At 44.2% G+C, this 21,120-nt stretch overlaps 1 protein-coding gene across 2 annotated transcripts in view; it reads left to right on the top strand.

Moving 5' to 3' along the window:
• Window positions 1-21,120, top strand: part of DNER (delta/notch like EGF repeat containing) — a 296,900-nt gene that overhangs the window by 126,375 nt on the left and 149,405 nt on the right. For both annotated transcript variants that reach the window (XM_027591453.1, XM_027591452.1), the window contains exons 2-4: window positions 515-865; window positions 3,079-3,173; window positions 5,267-5,433. In XM_027591453.1, the coding sequence (XP_027447254.1) occupies window positions 515-865; window positions 3,079-3,173; window positions 5,267-5,433 (613 nt within the window). The remainder of the gene's footprint in view (window positions 1-514; window positions 866-3,078; window positions 3,174-5,266; window positions 5,434-21,120) is intronic.

Here is a 21,120-nt window from a genome sequence, read left to right as displayed (position 1 = left end):
GTTGTTCATCAGGTAGAAATTGGGAGACACAGGTAAGCACATCTTTAGGGGAGATAAGTTAGTTGGGCAGTCCTTTCTCATAAGGAAACCTTACAAGGGTTCAGAAGGTGGAAAAGGAGATTCCAGTTGAGATCCTTAGTATCCTTTGTCATGACTGGCGGCTAAAAAAAATATCAAAGTTGGTATCTTCCTAATGAACCTCAGTTTTAAATGTTTACGCCCTAGAAAATTCCTCTCAATAATGTGTTGCTGAAATCAACATTATTTAGGGGCTTGGGTTTGGGGAAGCTGTTCCCTAGGTGCGTTCTTGCTGGTTGCCTGGTATCTGCGGAAGGGTTAACGTTGGGATGACCTTGGGAGGCTCCCCCACGGACCGCACAAGTAGTTCAGGCCCTGAATACGGCAGGAACAGCGTTTCCTGTAGCAGCAGCTCCAAGACACAGAGCTAATTGCCCAGCAATGGCACCGCTCTTCTTACGAGGGACTAATTGATCCATTTATGGTCTCCTTCCAGCTCGTGGCGGATCCTTGCGCCAGCACCCCCTGTCACCATGGCAACTGCAGCAGCAGCAGCAGCAGCAGCAGCAGCAGCAGCAGCAGCAGCGGCGGCGGCGGCAGCGGCAGCGCGGGGGGCTACCTCTGCATTTGCCACGAAGGCTATGAAGGTCCCAACTGTGAACAGGCGCTGCCCAGCCTCCCCGCCTCCGGCTGGACCGAGTCCATGGCCCCCAGGCAGCTGCAGCCTGCCCCCGCCACCCAGGAGCCCGACATCATCCTGCCCCGCTCTCAGGCCACCGTGACCCTGCCCACCTGGCAGCCCAAAACAGGGCAGAAAGTTGTAGAAATGAAATGGGATCAAGTGGAGGTGAGAACGTTTGATTGCCTGCGTAAGGAGCCAGTGTGGTTAAAATAATTCCAGTGGTTCTAATATTGGCAATAAAAAACAGAAGACCTTTCAGTTGCCCCCTTGACAAAACCACGTGTCTACCTTTCTTCCCCTGGGCACCTGTGTGTAGGAGATCTCTTTTGGTTACACGAAGGAGACTTCAATTATGACTGTTTTGTGGGCATAAAAAGAGTAAGCAAGGAAAGAAAACGAATGAAGCTCTTTTCTGGAACGATATCCACGTTTCTGTGAGACAGTGTTGGATTGGGGGCAGACCCTCCACTGTTGACCAAAGTTTCCTTAATATTATGCTTAACTTCTTGTTCATTATTTGGTGCCTTGCTGCCAATATGATTTTAAAAAGAGATGCTATCAGTGATTTTTAAAATATTTTGAGAATGCATTTGAGAATGAAATTTCCAAATTTTATCTATTTTGGCAGGAACAAATGCTGTTTATTGAATCTCGTCCAGTCTGGTTCTGGCTTGTATTTTCAAGCTCATCGAAAGTCTCATGTCGAGGAATTTTCAGCAGACCCTTGAAAGTTGCCATACAACATAAATTTGCTAGCTAGGAGAGTCGGGGAACAAATCCAAGTCATGACTTTGAGGTGACATCGATAGAGTGTAATTCCATTCCATATCTTGTATTTTATATGACAACCTGTGATCATATATTATTACTGGTTTTGTAGCTTAAATGACAAAGCACATAGATCTTGTGTAGCAGTTTTAGAGTCAAGGAATAAGTCTAGAAGTTTCCCTTATTGTTATAAAAGAGACAGGGCAGCATTTCTTCTTTTATTTTCTTGGGTAGTTCTAACCAGTTGACCCATTTTTTTTTTCATTGCCACACAATTTATGAAGGCCATATTCAGACTGCAGGACAGTGTTTTCAGCCTACCTAAAAAACTGTGAATGTGTTCTGATTTCAGACTTTTAATAAACGCTTTGAAGTTTTGATTTGAACCTTCCTTGCAGAGTGACTCACTTCTTAAATGTGAACTCGATTGATTCTACGTTTGTCAAGGAAGTGTCGCTTAAAGACAGTTTCTCCCCAACCAGCCATTGAAATCTATGTATTTAAAGACATGCTATCCTACTGTTAGTAAATGTAGAAAGAAATGCCTCATCTTCCCAGCATGCTGTAATTTCTTAGGCTGTTCAAGAAGGAGGTTAAAAAGTTGCCAGGGGAAGATGGGAAAATATTTGGGTTTCCCCTTTTATTGAGTAATGAGGCTTCAGAAACATGAAGCTGTTTGGAATCTTAAGGGACTGAGATTGATGTAACAGTTGTCAGTTAACACAAACTGAACAGGTGGGACTTGCATTTTTGAATATCCATGGCAGGCCTTCTCCATGGCACTTAACCCTTAGGCCTTCTGGACCGGAAGTTCTAAGTGTTGGGTATGGGTGGAAGGGCCGAGAATTCCTGTACTGTTCTCAGTTAATTCACTGATGAGGGATACATTTAATACCACTTTGTTTTGACGCTCCTGGGGGAAGACTGTGCTCATAGCACGAGGAATAAATGAATAAATTGGTCTGAACCACCTCACTTGGACACAGCTCCAGTGTTCACAGCATGTTTTCTGGAAGAATGCAATTACTCCCCGCCTCTTGAGCCCCTTTTTTGTAGGCATCAGCATGTTGCTTTTGGGAGCGTGTCACTTACAAAATGAAGGGGTAGTCCACGGGGTAAAAATAGGCAGCTTCCCAGCTCCTTGGCCTTAGCCTGTGCTCCCAAGACCCACCTCTGCAAGGAGCAGGGTCACTCAGACCAGGTGCTTCTTGCCAATTGCTCGTTCTAAGGCTTGCTTTCCTAGTTTATGCCTGCTGTGTGTAAGCCAGTCCTCAAAGTCTGCCTTCTTGTTCTGGAAGCAGTTAGTCCCCCATGACCCCAGACTGAGCCTAGAGCAGGGGCCAGTGACTGCTCGCTAACCAGAAGAGAGGACCCTGTTCACCAGTGATAGCAATCCAAGAATGGGTAGATGGCTCTCAGGAAAGCTTTGGCATTTCAGAAAATCAAATGGCAGAGCTTTAGTTTGCTTTTGAGTTTGTAAGGTTTCATTGTCCCCTCTTTGTCTTCACCGCAGTGTCATCCAAAGCCTGCTCATGGGATTTTGCTTTGTAATATTATCTTGTATTACGATCGACCCCGATAATTTATTTCTCCCCCACTTTCTTCCCCAGGTCATGCCAGATATTGCCTGTGGGAATGCGAGTTCTAACAGCTCTGCTGGTGGCCGCCTGGTATCCTTTGAAGTGCCACAGAACACCTCAGTCAAGTAAGAAAACCTGCAGCTAGAAACCGTTAAGCTCGATATGGTGGCCCTAAGCGGGGTTGTGTCCATCCATGTCACTGGTCAGTCTAGTGGGAATCATGAATGGAGTTCCATGTGTAGATGTGGCCTAAATCACTCAAAACCTGGAAGGACCTATTTCAGGGGAGACTATTGCAGTGGGGATCCAGCTGGGCTGGGGATGGTGAATTGTGGAATTGGATGGGATGAGTAAGGTGTGGGATCAGAAACCCTGAGGCCTTGGATAAGATCCAGAGCCAGACCCTTCACTTCCCAAATGACTTTTGCTTCCAAAATTCTTTGGCCTCTTATGATTTTAGTGGGCCACTGGTTAAATTCATGGGCATAATTTAAAATGCAAACATTACAATTTTGTTTTTAAAAACAAGCATCTGAGGAGAGAGTATTTTGTTTGGCTTTGCTTTCAACTTAAGCTCTTTCAAATGACGTACTGCCCACTGTCACTGGTGGGGATGGGGAAGAGGCAAGGGCCGAGAACCTGCTGTGTGTCAGGCAGGAGTGTGTCGGGGGGGTGAGTGAGGGTGGGGAGTGGCGGGTAGAGCCAGCCCCGGAGTGACCCATTCCTGTCTGACAACTCCCACTGCTCAGCCTTTCTCTGTTGCTATTACCCACCCACCCCCCATCCCCATGCAACCGAATGGGAATTTGCTGGCCAGTTTTCAGGGACTTTAGAGGGACACTTGATCCTGGTGAGCTAGTGCGCTGTATCAGCTCCCTTTAAAGGGGGCAGTGGGCACTATAGACCTCTTCCATTTATACAGAAGCATTTTTGCCCACCTTACCTTCTGCACAATGGAGCTGAAATGCATCCCCTCCCCTGGAGCCTTGAACTCACTCTGCTGGGGGGCGAGTCAGGATGGAGAGTGAACTCTGCCCAGGGAAGAAGGCCCCGTTGGGAGAAAGGTGTGGCCTCTGAGGCAGCTTCCACTTCTACCAGCAGGGGGACCCCGGTCCTAGTGTTTTACTGCTCAGAATACAGACGGAAGTAAGAGCCAGCTTTAGGGAAATAAGGACCCGGAGTTTCCTTTAGGTTTATGAAACCTTCTCCTAGCGCTTTCTCGTCTGGCTCATATGATCTGACTTTCATAAGCCTTCCCAAATAGTTCTGATCTTTTATCCCTTTAGATGCTTTTTGTTTTTTTACCCCGTCTCAACAAACTTGGAAGTTCTCCAAGACCCTCCTAGGCTGCAGGACTGGGCAAAATAGCAGGCTGACCCAGGCTGAGTGAGATGGAAGTGCCGAATAACCTCTGGGTGCCCTGAATTCACTTGTAAGGGTCGCTAGCCCCTGAGACTTTCATTTATTCATGAATTCAACCTTTTAGCAAACTCCGATTGAACACCCTGCTGCAAGCCAGGAGCTCTGCGCGCGGAGTACGCTGATCTCCTGCAGGTGGAGACCTGCTTCTCCAGGAGCACGGACAAAGGGGAGGGGCGGCTGCTGGGTGCTGGGAAGAGGGTCAGGGAGGGTCCCAGAGAAGAGGTGATCTGCGGGTTAAGGCTTGCAGAATGGCACGTGAACCAGGCGCATGAGCGTACAAAGGCTGGGAGCTGGGACAGGACGTTCTTGGGGAGGGACCGTAGCTCCAAGTTTGAGCTTGAAAGGCGAACTGAGGCCAAGGCTGATTTGCTTTCTAGCATCCCATTCTTTGATTTTACCCTGGAAACAAGAAAAAGGCCAAGAGAAGCCCGAAGCATGGGTCGTGACACACTGTCGCTCATGTGGGCAGCACAACTCAGGGGCTGTTTGGGGATGCATGACACATTTATAGTAAATTCAAGCAGGGCTCCATACTGTGTGGATGCAGAAGGATTTGTCTCTAAAAGAACTCAAGATGCCCTTTTATTATTGATTACAATTGTTACGCAAAGGTGAATCATCCATTCGTGATCTCGTGGTCTATTTTTAAGCAAGTGGGAGACAGACCTTTGTAACGATTTCCCGAGACCTTGGTGGCTGCACATGTCATTTTATTTTTATTTATAAATTTGACGGACTAGTCCTAAGATGAATTTTTCTGAAAGGGACTTCTGGTTCACTCCATTCCTGTTTTCAGAATTCGGCAAGATGCCACTGCCTCGCTGATTTTGCTGTGGAAGGTCACGGCCACGGGATTCCAACAGTGCTCCCTCATCGATGGACGGAGTGTGACTCTCCTCCAGGCCCCCGGGGGCCTGGTCCTCTTGGAGGAGATGCTCGCCTTAGGACATAACCACTTCATCGGTGAGTTATGGAAGTCTACCCGACAAGACATCTGCTTCTGCCTTGATTTTGTGTTTAGAGAAGGTGGGGAGGGCGTTTTGCTCAGATAATCGGAATTCTAGACATCAACACTGTTTCCTCCATTTTAGGTGAGGTTTTACTTATGATCAAAACTGATTTCTAAAAGTCACTCAGTGTGGACAAAGCATGTGCTCTGAAATCCTGAGACTGTATCCCAGCTCTGGACAAAGCGACATGGATGTGTGACCATTGGTACTTAAAGCTCGAATCTGCTTTCTTTTTGACTCTAGTCTGCGTTCTCTAGGACTTGTGCGCAACTGGAGGCCCTGAATGTTGGTCTCTCAGAAAAACCCTGTTCTCAACTGAGTTAGGCCTGACCTAGGACCCTGGGCACAGCACCTCGGAAGCGATTTGCTACATCTGAGCCTCCGAATCACAAGTAACTTGAGGATAACGGCTCCTTTTGGGGCTCCTCTTCCCCACACCCACCTCTCCCTCCCTTTTGACTTTTCACTTTCCCAAATGTACTTAAATCTGCAGTTTAGCCTTCGCTATACTACCACATGCTCAATTAGCTGTCTTCAGATTCCTCTGTCCTGGGGTGGAAATGGACTTCATAAAGCGAGCCATCCCCACCCCCACTGCCCCTGCTTCTCCCAAGGGCTACTCCTGGGCAGTTTCCAGAGGACCCTTCCCCTGGTTGGCATTCTGACGGCATCCTGCATTGTCTTCATCCCTCCCCCAGCACAGAACATTTTTGGAGTTGGAACTTGTAACTCCAGCCCCTAAACAGGCCCATATCATCAGCTGCTTTCTTAGAGCTTGTTGCTCATGTAGCCTCAACTCAGAAACACAAGCTCAAGTTCAGACTCCATCTACCCCAGTCCTGTGCCCTCTAAGTAGCCCCCTGCATCCTGCTGTTAATGCCTTCTCCTGTCTGCTCATATATTCCAACAGCCCTCCCCTGGAGGGGGGCAGACACAGCATTCGTCTCTCAGGGGTGTTGTGAGGGTTCAGTGTGATGATGGATGTGCAAGTGTACATTACAAATAATTCAGGATGATTCCAGGCTACTTAGGGGACTTCCTCTGTTTTTTCCCGAGATACGCTAAATATTTTGCTAAATTAAATGGAAAGTACACAGCAAGACACACTCTCTGAGATATATATTTGATGCAAATATCATAACTTAGATGAACTGATAAAAGGAAATGCTCAGTTTTATATAATTTGTATTGTATTTATACTTGACCGACCCTTCTCTGATAAGAAGGCCATTTCTCAATCGTTGGAAATCCCACTGTGGAGTGGGTTGGGGGGAGCAGGGATTTTATTGGGTGGAGAAATCAGGGTGGGGGCTGGACGTATGAGAAAAAGAGGGCAGGGTATTTAACTTCAGACGGGTGGTGTGTCTGTTCAGATGGATGTTGGCTTACCAGCGGGATTAAGACTGTCCAAGTCAAATCTAAATTTTACTCCCCCAAACATTGCAAGTAACTATTATTTACTTCCATGTCTGTTGTAACAATTTATCTGCAAGGATATAGTTTGTATATTTTGGTAAATAGCTTCAATTTTATTTTGTATTGATTTTAAGTTTTCCCTTTTTTAGGGGTTAAACTGTCCTAGGACATGGAGCCTAACATTTAGCAAAAATGTATACGCTATCACCAGTCTTTAAAATGTCCTTAGTGTCACCAGAGGATATCCATTTGAAATGTTAGCTTATGTTTGATATGACATTTCGTTGTAACATAACTTACAACTTCAGACTGATGTTGGGGGTGAAGAGGGAGATCAAGAAAGAAGGATTTTCTAGCATTGATATAATTTTATACTCTTGAGATACAAGGAATTTTATGAACTCCAACAGAATTTGCACTCGTTTTGCTAACAAAAAAATTTCATGGAAAAAATTGTGTATTGGGTTCAAATGTATTGCTACTCGGAGGAATAATTTTTAGAAATTTAATTTGATATATTAATAACTAGGGAATTTTTTTCTCAAAAATTATATTCAGGGTATGATGAGGAGACAATGATTTTGAGTAACATCCTTTCTTTCTCTAACCCATTATTTCCCATTTGGAAAATTTGTGATCTGATGTCTTTTTAAATTTCCTATGCTGAAAATTTTAAGTGTTCTTTGCGGCTTTGTATTGGAGTGCACAATCTTTCGGTGTTAGTCTTTTTCAGGGTAGGGGACAGCCTCGTCACAGGCTCCTTCTGGGGAAGAATGGCTAGCTTCCTCCCAATGCAAGATGGGCTACAGCCAGACGCTGCCACACCGACTTCCTTTACGAGGTCTTTTATCTCAAAGAAACGAGATTTATCTTTTATAACCATCATGGACGTCTTATGCTTACTACATCGACACGTGCTTCATGCTCTTTTTGTTAAATTGTTTTTTAAAAGGCAGCTTCTTAAAATGATTCCTTTTTACAAGCCTGGGCTCTCTAGACGTGAATACAGTTTAGCTCAGAACCAAAAGACTGTTCTGCAGAGTACAACAGCCTTGGTTTGACAGATGAACGAAGGGAGGCCAGTGCGGGTGGGAGGAAACTTCCACGCCAAAGGGGCTGTAAAGTTCCGGAGTCGTGGTGCTGTGTTTTAGTCACTTCCGCTCCCGTCTAAAAAGAAAGGCACTTGCAGGAATTGACTGTCCCCTCTCTGTGCCCTTCCTTCTCGATGGGTTCCACACACACAATACCCAAAGGTATTTTAATATTTCTACGCAACAGAACAGAGGAGTCCCCTTCTGTGTCTTGGGAGATAACTTGGTCACTGTCGCCTGCTTTATACAAATACTCTTTTTAAAAGTTTATTGCCAAGAGCCTGTGGATGTTCTGCATGTTCCAGATGATGATAATGTACTTGTATTTGACCTATTTCAGTGACACTCCGCTGGATTTTTAAAAACCGTTTCCCTTCATTACCATTGCCTTATGAATATTTATAGTCTTTCATAGAAAGAAAGAAGTGATAAGATATTTCACGAAGCGTGTAACTCTTCCTTCCGTGCCTCAGTGCGCCCGCCGCTTTCCCCGTGTTGTCATCCAGTTGCCACACTCCTGGTCTTCTCCGTCATCATCCCCTTGGCTTTTCCTAAATATGCTTCTTTCAGCTATGTTCCTTGCTTTATGCACTGTTTTGAGATCAGTAACTAAATTGACCTTTGTGTAGTGTTGTCTGCTCTGTGGCTAGCAGCCAAGCAAGGAACCTGAGCCCCCTGAGTGATTTATCCGCCCAGTGGTTCCTGTCCCTAGATGGGAAGGACGCATGGTTCCGGTTGCATTTCTGTGACAAGCCATTGTCTTGTCTTCTGTGAGGTATTTTTTTTTTTCTTTTTTTACTTGGAGTTGCTTGGACACATTGCTCTGATAGACACTGTCAGGGATGAGGGCCTGCTGTGTAGCCTCTGTGTGAGAACATTTCCTCAGGGAGAAAACCCCGTTGAACTCCATCTGTAGGCTTTTCTTTCTCTGGTCACCTGCCTCTAGGCGTAGCTCCCAGTACTTCTGCTTGGTGAACTCTGTCCACCCACTGCCTGCCCCCTCCCAACCTGGACCTCCCCTACTTCCCCATCTTCTCCAAACCTCAGTGCCCCCCCACATCTGTTCCTCTCCAAGACCTCATTTAAACTCTCCTGATTTGGAGTGCTTTAGGAGAAAAGTGGCCAGCCCAAAATTCTAGTCTACCTGGATTCTCAAATCCTCTTAAATTCTCATAAATTCTTCCAGACACACAGACAACCCTGGAATATTCTCATAGTTCTTCTTTTGATCAGAAGACCCAGGTGGGGTATATCTGCTTTACGCATACTTTTGTTGACCTGCCTGCTCAGAGAAACCCCGCATTTTCCTTCATACTTCTCTCTTTTATAATCCATATCTGTTGTCACCTCGATCTGCCATTTTCTTTCTTTCCTCATCTTCGAAATTATTTTTGCTTCGATGTAGCTCATTCTCTTCTCCATTCTTTTCTGATGGCGGTCTAGCTGCTCATATTTGCCCTTCTGTCTTCCCTCATTGTCTTCTCCTGCCTCTAAGCCACGATTTTTTCCTATCACCTTTCACCGCCTTTGTATCATCCTTTCTTGCAATTTTTAGTACATTTTTAACATCTAATTTATCTCATAAAAATAAGTGCATTTTTATGTTTAATCCACACCGGTGGTATTTCATTTGCGGCCTACAAAAAAGCTGCTCTTAGGGCTTGAGATCTGCTTTAACTTCACAAAGAAATGAGTGGTGTAGCATGTAGCTCATAGCGGTGCCCTTGTAGGAGCTGGGCTCACTTCTTCAGGATTACAGCTACTAAATTAGCTGAGAACCCTAGAAATAATGACTTCCATGTCTTTGTAATGGATGTCTTAACTAGATTGGAAAATTTCCCATTTTGCCTATGACCCTTTTGTGCCTCCTGGGAGCTGTAGAGCGCTTTAAGTTGCCTTGATTCTATATTTTCAGCTTAAAAAGATTCTTGTCTTGCAAAGTGATTTCTAAAGCAGTGCGTTCTCTTTATTTTCTTCTCTTGACAAATAAGGAGGCATAACGCAGTACTTTAGCAGGTGCAATGAAGGTTGAGACTTTTCTTTTCCTTTGGTAAGAAGCTTCACTGGTGCGGTGGTCCTTCACAGCCTCAGTTTAGATCATTACGGACTTAACTGATAGATTTATCCTCACTGACATCACGATGTGTCCTTGGAGATAAAGTCTTTTGTAGTCTAACAGTTTATACTGACTTTAAAAAAAAAACAAAGAATTTTTAAAACACAACCAACTGATGCTTTATTCCTAGGCCGAAGTTCCTAATCTGGGCTCAATTTGACCACGATTTTATGGCGGCCATGGGGTTCAAATGTCACTTTTCGAGAATCCCACGAATATCCCGCACTGGAGACTTTTATGTGTTTGTGGCCAAAAGTTCACTGGATTCTCAAAGATATCTGAGTCCCCAAATTTTAGAACCTCCACTTTAAGCTATGCACATGATCATGTGAGAATACATATGCTTTTCAACATTCTTTGCTCATTTAGTGTCGTTTCTTTTGGCAGATATACCTACTTCCCATGTCCCCATATCAGGGAACTTAACCTACTTTTATTTACTTACACTTGTAGGCAGCAGAGCTGTGGGAAACACTCAGTTCTGCATTAGTTTAGAAACTTCACGTTGCATGCCTCGCATTTTCCAAGCATGGTGCCAGCCTGGAAATGCGAAGATGACTTCACTGTGGTCTCTGAGTGAGTGAATGGGGCGACAAAGACAGAGACAAGTGCTATAGACAAGGGATGTGCCAAAGGGGCCCAGGATTCAGAGGAAGGAGCAGCTAACTGCTAGGGGGATGTAGGACAGGCAAAGCGGTCTCCTTGGATGTACAAAGTGCAGTGTGTGGCATTTTGGTGGCACGGGAGTCTGTGTCATTAAGATAATTTAATGATAGTTCTAGAAATTGATTAATGGCCATCACAGCTGGAAATAGAATTTAATTTCAGCATGCGTGTGATGGACTCTCCCATCCATTCCTCCAACTGCCTCTCATCTTGGATATGAACACATTTATATAAAGTGCTCCAGGTATGAATTTTATTTCCTGGGTTCTCTGTTTATCTTCAACGGGCAAAAGAGGGACCTTCTAGTCTTTGATGTGAATTTCTAGGTAGTCCTTTGGAATCCTTCAATAAAGCTCTATTTTCTTATTCCTGAACTCTCTCTCTTTCTCTCTCTCTCCTTCGTCTGGATAAACTCTTCCTGTGAGCCTTGACCTTTAAAATGTAAGTTTCAAAAGCAAGTCAGCTGGAGCTGGGATGTTTCATCCTGTAAGTTTGATGAAGAGAATGATTTGGGGGAATGTGTCCCAACAAGACAGGAGACACCATGAGGACCACACCAGTTAGGGTAAGGGTGGTGGGCAGGATTCAAATGGGAAAAGTTCCAGTAAGAAAGGAGGGACAGGAGATTTCTTAACGTCATAGTTTGGCTGGAGAGCTTCCCAAAGTCGTGCATAGTGTCCAATATTAACTCTTTTGCATGTGCCTGTTTTAGTCATTTAGACATGAGATCTCTAGACAGAGGTCTTACTTTATCTCAGCCATTTCTTGATGGATTCTTTCGTTTCTCAGGAGTTAAAAATAGCCAGGAAATACATAGGCCAGACACTGCCCCTCTCCACCTGCTATGCTTCTTCATCTTGCTTGTGGCTAGCTTCCAACTCTGTGTGACCAGCCCCTGGCCGTGAAGACCACATGGCTCCAGCATCTGGCTCCCTGTGAAAGACACAGGGTGTCAGGGAAGGGGTGTGATGAGCAAAAGGCCAGGTCTAGACCAGGACTTGTCAGAAGGAAGGATTCCCAAGTGGAGTAAAAAATGCTTAGCATACGTTTTCCTCTTGTCAGAAAGGCCACTGGGAGATGAAGAACCAAATTGGTAATTCACCTCTTAACAACTGTGAAGATTTTATGGCCTGCTTATCTCTCTTCCACACACTCTTTAAGTTATATTTTTCCAGGCTCTGATGTCCATTTTAATTTGTACTTCACTATTAATGGTATGCATTTTCTGTGAGCTCCTCAGATCTTAACGGAATAAGGTAGGCTATGAAGAAATAAGATATTCATTGGGGAACTTAAAATTTCAGTACATTCTATTACTGTACCTTGATAACACCTTCATGATTATGATGTGTTTTAGGACTGTTAGAAAGAATAAGGATGGGTATTTGCATCCTAGCTCTGACCCAGCAAAGTAGGATTTGATTCTTGGAAGTACAGTAAGTCATCATTCCCGTTTGTAGGTTACTATCAGACTAGTTTCTAAAATTACCCCTGTGTTCTTGCAGTATCAGACCTTGCTTACTTGCATGAAGTCTTCAGGCTTCCTTTCTTCAGACCCTCGGCAGGTCATTCTCAAACAAGCAATTTTTTTTATTTTTAAGATTTTATCTATTTATTTGACAGAGAGAGAGAGAGAGAGAGAGAGAGAGAGAGAGAGAGAAAACACAAGCAGAGGGAGGGGCAGATGGAGAAGGAGAAGCAGACTCCGGGCTGAGCAGGGAGCCCGATGCGAGACTTGATCCCAGGACCCTGAGATCATGACCTGAGCTGAAGGCAGATGCTTAACCGACTGAGCCACCCAGGCGCCCCAAACAAGCGATATTTTACTAGCTCCTATTTGTGAAGGTGGATCGAATATACACCTTGTCATCTAAATCTGGGTTTCTGAGGTCTCTGGCCCTTTGGCTGTACAGTGAGCTGGAACCTTCCTCTCTCAGCCCACAGGCACTGAGCCTCCTCTACCTTTCCGGGTGAAATCTGATTTCTTGCAAGCATAAGGTCCCACTGTCCCGAGTAATCCCTTCACCACTGCCACCCCTTCTGACTCCTGTTCCATGATAGGTCTCGTCTCTGTGCTCTGGACCCTGTCTGTCTTCTTGATACTCCCAGAAGTTCTTCCGAGCTCTTATGTACTGATGCCAGCCCAGAGTGGGGCTGTTTTTTTTTCCCCCCCGCCTCTGAATCCTGTGGTTTGAATTGCTGGTCACCCTTTTCAGATGTTCATCTTACCCAGCCCTGCACATTCCTGTTTGTTCTTGTTTCTCTATTGTCTTGTCTCTGGTATCATTTTTGCCTAGCTCTGTCTCCTTCTGCTTTTTCTAACTCATGACATTTTTGCTTTACCAGCTAAGTCTCACTTTTCCTTCTGATAATCCTATTGTCAGCCAGCATCACACAATGTAGAATCTGAATGTTCTCTATCCCTTTTTTTTTTTGTATGTTGATTTTACATCTTTAATTAGACTGTAAATTTCTAGAGAGGAGGGACCATATCATAGCTCCTTAGACCGTGAGGGCCATATGATAGCCACCCGAGTGATTATATTTTGTTCATATGTAACAGTTATTCTGCTCAGTAAATGCCGTGTGAAGAAAATTTCTAATTGCAAGTGTCAGTCTTAAGAATTCTTTGTAGATGTTTCAACCCACCTCTATGACATTTAAACTTTCCCCCCTTTGTTACATTAAAAGTACTTGAAGATCAAATACCAAAAAAGAAAAAGGAAAGAAAGAAAGATAGAAAAACTTTCCATCATTCTTTTGGGGATGCTTCATTTTACATTTTGTCCTTTAAAATGTCTTGCTCTGGAGGCCCGGGGTAAAATAGTCAAAGAAAATTTGGAAAAGGTACCTGCTATAGAATCATTAACATCTTCTTTTGCTAACACCTTAAGATTTAACAAAGAAAATGCAAATGTCTCACTCTTTCATGGTCACCTTAAAACCACAGTTGAATATGGTCTTTTGAACTACCTGAAATAGAAGAAACTTGGAAAAGTTTAAATAAAGAGCAATAGTTGGAACAACAGTAGAGTATAAGATTGCCCTGCACAGCATAATTGGGGTAAAATTCTTATAGTTTCCATTTGTCTAGTTGGGAGATTTCTATTAAATTAAATTTTACTTAAATCAAAACCACATTTCTATATTATTAGCAATCATGATTATCCTTTTTGATCTTTTTATTACTGGTAATGAATATTAGAATTTTTTGTTAGCTGGCCTTGCATTTCAATGCCTTGCTCTTATTTTCCTAAAAACTGTCATGATCAGCATCATTTGTGTATTGGTACCTATTGATTGTGGTGACAAACTAAGCCTTGTTAACAAACACACATTCCATTGTGGACATGCATGGTCCCTAGAGGTGCTGTCTAAGGTCCCCCACTGAGTGTCGGTTGCCCCGGCTGTGGTGGCATTGGGGAAGGTGAGCAAGGAAGATGTTTCTCTTACCCTTCAGGACAGTCTGGAATCAGGCTTTGTGGAAGGCAGCTTGATGGTCTACTCTCAGAGCTGGCTGTTCCACATCAGAGTCTTCTGCAAGCTCCTCAGGTCATTCTTTCACACACCATAATTTGTGCAAATTCTAGGAACTAATCAGGAAGTAAAGGACAACCATAGGATAGAGTAGAACCAGTCAGGGTTCATGCCTTTTAGCATGACTCTAAGTTAGAAAGCCGCTTCTGTAGATTTCGAGCACCAGTTTCAGGATTTAGGAGAACAAAGAGACTGCGGGGTAGTTCTCCTGTGTGGGCCTGAGGCATCAGGTGGAGGGGCTGGCTTGGTTTCGAGAAGCAAACTCAAGGTATGTCTTCATAATCATAAATTTTCCCTTTCTCCCTCTCCATTCTGCCGCCTTGTCTCTCCCTCTCCCTCAGCCTTTTTTTTTTTTTTTTAAGATTTTATTTATTTGAGAGAGAGAGAGAGAGAGAGAGAGGGAGAGAGAGAGCACATGAGAGGGGGGAGGGTCAGAGGGAGAAGCAGGCTCCCTGGGACTCCAGGATCATGACCTGAGCTGAAGGCAGTTGCTTAACCAACTGAGCCACCCAGGTGCCCCTCTCCGTTAGCCTTTTATTTAAAAAATGAAAGTAGTTCATTTTACTTATAGATTACTGTGGCAAAATTAAGTAATAAGAAAAATTATTATTATTATTTTTTAAGATTTTATTTATTTATTTGACAGAGACAGAGAGACACAGCGAGAGCAGAAACACAAGCAGGGGGAGAGGGAGAGGGAGAAGCAGGCTCCCCGCCGAGCAGGGAGCCCGATGCGGGGCCCGATCCCAGGACCCTGGGATCATGACCTGAGCCGAAGGCAGACGCTTAACGACTGAGCCACCCAGGCGCCCCAGGAAAATTATTTTTATATTTTAAAGAATTTCTTGTTAACTCTGAAAAGAAATACCTTATTCCTTAACCGATATTAGTTTTAACCCAAATCTAATCCATAGACTTTGATTGAACTGTGTTTTTTTTTCTTTTAACTTAGAGACACACCTTCTCAGGGCTTTACCAGTTCCCTTTCAAAGCTTTTCTTAACTTATGTCAGTGCAAATTTCAACTAAGAAAGTAATTTCACGAATCGCTGTGTTTATAGCCAAACTTCTGCCCCTCCATTATGTCCCTCTTTTTCTTCACTTTAAGGGGGAGGGAGGAGATGGGGAGGGAAGGAGGGAAAGAGGTTGAGTCTCAGGGTTCAACCTGGGACTGTGGTTCTCTCACTGAAAAGGTAAGTTCTCTCACTAAAGTTAAGTTTCACTGAAAGTTAATTTTCTAATTTACTCTCTTTTGAAAATTAAAAAGGCTCTATGACAATAGATAATATAAATATAAATAATATTCATGTTTTTTTTGGAAAGAGGAACACATTCATATGCTGTTTGGTTATTTGCCTTTTTCACTTAACATGTCACTGACATTCTTTTGTGTTAATAGGTGAAAATCTGTCATATTCTTCTTAATGGCTGTATAGTGTTCCGTTGGATCTGTGTACTATAATTTATTTAATCAGTATGCTGTTGTTCAACAATTAGCTCCTGCATTTCTTTTGCCTTTTAAGACAGAATTTCAAATACTGTTATGACCTCATCTTTGTATCCTTTCTGGTGATTTATTTAAGTTAAATTTCCAGATGGAGAATTTGCTGGATCAAAGGGCTTGTATATTTTAATAAGAACACATTCTTGCCTAGCTCACATTATCAAATTGTCCTTAACTTTCTTCCAGTTTTCACTCAGGATAGCCAGTTTATCTTTGGAATAGTGTGTTGTTGCCCTTGAATCAACTTGTGGCTGGTTGCTGTTCATTGGATCCAACTTCGTGTTTAGATACACCTCTTAGCAACTTCCTTAGTGATCTGAAACACTTAGCGATCTCCACAAAGGAGAAAAATGGTCATTAACAGTTTCCAGAGAAAGGACAGTACAAATCTCTTTTTTTAGAAAATATTTTATTTATTTATTGACAGAGAGAGGGGGAGAGAGAGAGCACAAGCAGGGGGAGCGGCAGAGGGAGCGGGAGAAGCAGGCTTCCTGCTGAGCAGGGAGCCCGATGCAGGACTCAATCCCAGGACCCTGGGATCATGACCCGAGCTGAAGGCAGATGCTTAACCGACTGAGCCACCCAGGCGCCCCCAGACAGTACAAATCTCTTTAAGCAGAAGATATTTAAAGTGCTTGCACATCAGAGTCCTAGTAAATGGGATGGTTTCATTGTATTATTGTGTTTGTACATCTGAGTCAATGTAAAATGGCGGATGGGGTGATGGGGAATGAAGAAGAGCGGTTGCTGTTGTCACACTCTCTAACACCTGGTCAATTTCTAGTGACATTTCTCCTGCTTAATGTTATGCAAAGAACTTTTGTATTCCAGTAGGGCTGTAACCCCTGATTCCATTGCCATCTCCTTCTCTTAGGCTCTTTTGCTTTCCCATCTCCATATGCTGAAGGGAGATAGTTAAGTTCCATTTCATGTAAACTTTTTATGAAGTCAGAATTATTCTCTGAGAATGGGGCAAAGGATTGTCCAGAAAAGACAAATATTCTGGAAAACCCATCAGGGATGCTTTAGAGATAATCATTTGACTTTGACACAAGATCATAGTAGTTGCAGTTGTTTTTCACAAAGCTCTTGGGTCTAAAACTGAGAGCAGCAAGTAAATGGACCAAAATAGGGTACGTCAGCAGGAGAAAATTGTCTAGTTTTTTTGTGAAGAATATAAATAATTAGGATTGCATTTCAAAAAGTCTCCCTTGCGTTCTCCTTTCTAATGCTCTCTCTGACATTTGGGTTTTGAATGCCATGATATTTTTGGTATTCACACACATCCCGAACAAGCAATGCGCTCACGGTTGTCCTCTTTTAATGGCGTAATTGTGAGTTTGACCTACAAAAGTTATATTTGCTTGGTAGACAAATGGAAAATCTCTTTAAATAAATACACTGACAAATACTGTTTGGCTATATCAGTAATAACAGATGCCAGCCTCTGGAACATTATCATGTTAAAAAACCGGATCTGCATCCTCTGCTCGTCCATCCAGATCCCTGTTTACCATCAACCAATGCTTATTGATAAATTGCCACTTTTAAGGCACTGTGCTCAGCCCTGGGGCTACAAAGAAATATAAGACCCCAGTTCCTGAATTTGAGAGATTTTAAAATGCCTCCAGGCAGACAGGACATACTCATTATGTAACCCAGATAACTCTCATTGTCCCATGGTTTAGTCTTGTTCATAAAGTCACATCGAATAAACCCAGTCCAGTAGCCAATAATGGGTTAAAACACTTGGAATCTTTATTCATCTTTTTGAGAGAACACGAATAGTAGTGGGAAGAATGCATTCCTATCAAGCAGCAAAAATCTTTTTTTTTTAAAGATTTTATTTATTTATTCATGAGAGACAGAGAGAGAGAGAGAGGAGCAGAGGGAGAAGCAGGCTCCCTGCTGAGCAGGGAGCCCGACGCGGGACTCGATCCCAGGACCCTGGGATCATGACCCGAGCCGAAGGCAGATGCTCAACCATCTGAGCCACCCAGGCGCCCAAGCAGCAAAAATCTTATTGATCTTCTCTTCTCCTCGCTGCTCTCTTAATAGACTCCATGTGTTTGGTGCTTGCTTTGTGAAATTGTCTCCCCCACTCTCCATGTCTACTCGCCAAAATCTCAGCCCAACACCCACCCAGGCTTTGAGGCTTTTCCCATCTTTTTCTTCTTGCTCTTCTGGCCCTTTGTTCCATATATCAGTGTAGTCTTTTGGGTTTGTTTGCTTTTAGTCTGTCTTGCCCGTTCCTGGGGTTCTCCATGATTAAGAACTTGCCTGGGAACTGACCCAGCAAGCAAGAGTCCTTTTCCCGTAGAAGCGGAAGTCAGAAGAGTGTAAATATTCATATAATAAGTAATTGCTACTCTTGTTAGATAGTAATGATTTCGAGATGATAAAGAGCCCTTCAAGAGGTAAAAGAGAAGATAAAGAGAATGTATATTAAATATCAGATGAATTGTCTCATTTAAGAGCTACATGAACTCAGAAGGGCAGAATAATCACCAAGCAGAAAGTTCAGGCTTTAGACTCATGTATGTTGAGCTTGGCCTTGAACTGGGGAGGAGGTAAAAGAGGGAAAGACGTTCAAGGGCAGGAGGATTGGTGTGAACGACGATGTGGGAGGGAGATCAGTCTGGCTGGAGCAGTGGACTTCAAGAAGGGAGCCATGGAAGATTCAGAGGAGGATGGGAGGTAGGAGCCAGACTGTAAAAGAGGGGGAGCACAGGTAGGTAAGGGCAGGGGTGCTGGTATCATATGGTGAGCCCTGTGGAGTAGATTTTGGTGGTGAGTGAGAAGAGCCAAAATGAGGTGGGCGGTGGCAGCAGAAAGCAGGACACTGGGTACCAGGGGCATTGGGAAGGTCGATTCTCTAGATGTGATTGAGTGTCAGGGGAGCAAGGAGACAGAGGCAGAGTCAAAAGGGACAGATATCAGAGTTTCAAGCTGGGAGGTATTTCTGTTGGAAAGAAAGGCTTTTCTTTGAAAAGAGCAGCTGCATTCAGTTTCGCCGCGTCTGGGACCTCGTGCAGGCCCTTGGTAGTGGAGAACCCAAGTTCAGGAGGGAGGCTGTGGCTGCAGATGGAAAGGTAGGGCTCGTCTGCTTGGAGCTTGGAAGTGGAGCTTCTGGGAAGGAAGGGAGCTCCCCAGTGAGAAGGAGTAGGCGGGGAGGGCGTTTGGGGAACGACCATGTTGATGATGTTTACGCTGGGCTGGCATCAGGGAGCGAAAGCGAGGGGGCCCGGCAGGCAGAGTGGGGAGACTAGGAAGGTGGCGGTGGCAGGCCGTGGGAGGGAAAAGCGAATCAGAGAGGGGAATTTCAAGGTTGGAGATCTTAGAGGCAGGGTCATTTTGAGGGTGGCCTTCCCAGCTCTGGTGAGACCTTTCTCTTGACAGTCACTCCCCAAACCTTGGCATCACTCTTGAACTTTTTTCTTTCCTCTCCCACATCCATTGACCGTGAAGTCTGTTGGCTCCAACTTCTACGTGTCCGGGATCTGACTGCATCTCTGCATGGCCCTGCTCTCCCACCTGGCCCCCGGCCTCTCTCCTGGGTTATTGCCAGAACCTCCTGACCGGACTCCCTGCTCTTACTCCTGCCCCCACAGCTGGGCCATAATGACACCCCAGGTCTGCTCACAATCCCCAGGGTCTCCTGTTTGACTCCGCCAAGTCTTGGAAGCCAAGACTGAAAGTCCCACGAGGCCTCATATGTGTGTCCCTTCCTCCTCTGACCCCTTGGTCTCCTACTATTCTCTCTCTTGCCCTCACCACTTCCACCATTTCTCCATCGCCTCAGGCACCCTCCCTGCTCTGGTCCTTTGCACTGGCCACCTGCTCCTGCCGGCTCTCTCCCTTACCTGCTTTGTGGCCTTGCTTACTTGTCACCTGTCCTGGCCACCCTCTTGTAGTGCTGCAGCCCCCTTTCTCCCCTTTCTCTTCTGTGCCCCAGTACTCCACACCACCTTGCTCTGCTCTCCTCTTCCCCCATAGAACGTATCCCTTTCTAACAGGCAATATGTATATACCTTCTAGAACGCAAGCATGGTGAGGGCAGGAGATTAAGTCTGGCCTGTTTCGTCTTGTATCACAAGCACTTGATGCCATGCCTGGGGGAAGGAGGCATTCAATAAACACCAATCAAATGTATATATTAAATACATTGTGAATTCCTGGTAAGTCACCAGAGGGGGGTTATTTCATAAGTGTGGGAACCCAACTCAAACTTGCTTGTGCAAAACAACCAAAAAACCAGCAAACAGAGGTGGTGAGAGTCTCCCGCCACTGAGCGTCCGGGTGTGGATCTGGAGTCACAGATCCAGTGGCACAGAAAAAACTTGATCAGACACATTTCTCTCAAGACAATGACAGCCTTCTGAAACATTCGGTTTAGGCTTGCTTTAGGTTTTGTGCATCTGATTTTATTTTACAGAAGGTGTTGTGGAGACACGTCGATACACATGCCTACACCTGTCCATCCGTCATACGTAGATACACACATCAGTGCACGTGTGTATGTGTGCACGTGCACACACATGGATGCCCCCTCGTGTACATATGCATACATAGACATAGATTTGCTCATACAGAGGCACATGGTCATAGATATGCACGTGTGTGATTTAAAGGACTTGACAGGTGGATGAGCATTAAAGGGTAGATAGCGTGGAGGGGTGAGTGTGAGCATGTAAGGAGACATGAAATTGGACAATTAGTTTGGAAAAAAACAATCTTTAGCGTTGGAAATAACGCTAGTATTTATGTGAAGGATATAGTACACAGCTAATATTCATGAATAAAAACAATCAGCAAAATCATGAATTAATTTTCTATTAATGTGATCATTGTATTTTTCCCTTCTTAAAAAATGTTTATTATTTTAGTCTACAGACAATGTGATCTTAGTTTCAGGTGCACGGCATGGCGATTCAACGATCCTATATTTTATGCAGCGCTCGCCACGATAAGTGTAGTTATTTTCTGTCGCCAAACAATGTTATTTCAATAATATTGAATTTCAATAATATTGAATTTCAATAATATTGAAATAACACTTACTGTGAGCACTGAGGAATGTTTAAAACTATTGCATCCCTGTGTTGCACACTTGAAGCTAACATATTGTATGTCAACTGTACTTCAATTAAGAAAAATATATTGTAGGGGTGCCTGGGTGGCTCAGTAGGGTTAGGCGTCTGACTCTTGGTTTTGGCTCAGGGTCATGAGATCGAGCCCCAGGTCGGCTCCCAGCTCAGTGGGGAGTCTGCTTGAAGAGTCTCTTCCTTTGCCCTCCCCCCACTCTCTCGCT

The sequence above is a fragment of the Zalophus californianus genome, chromosome 3, assembly GCF_009762305.2.
Source record: "Zalophus californianus isolate mZalCal1 chromosome 3, mZalCal1.pri.v2, whole genome shotgun sequence".
NCBI lineage: Eukaryota > Metazoa > Chordata > Mammalia > Carnivora > Otariidae > Zalophus > Zalophus californianus.
Note: the sequence above shows the minus strand (reverse complement) of the source record. Positions and strands in the feature narration are given on the sequence as shown.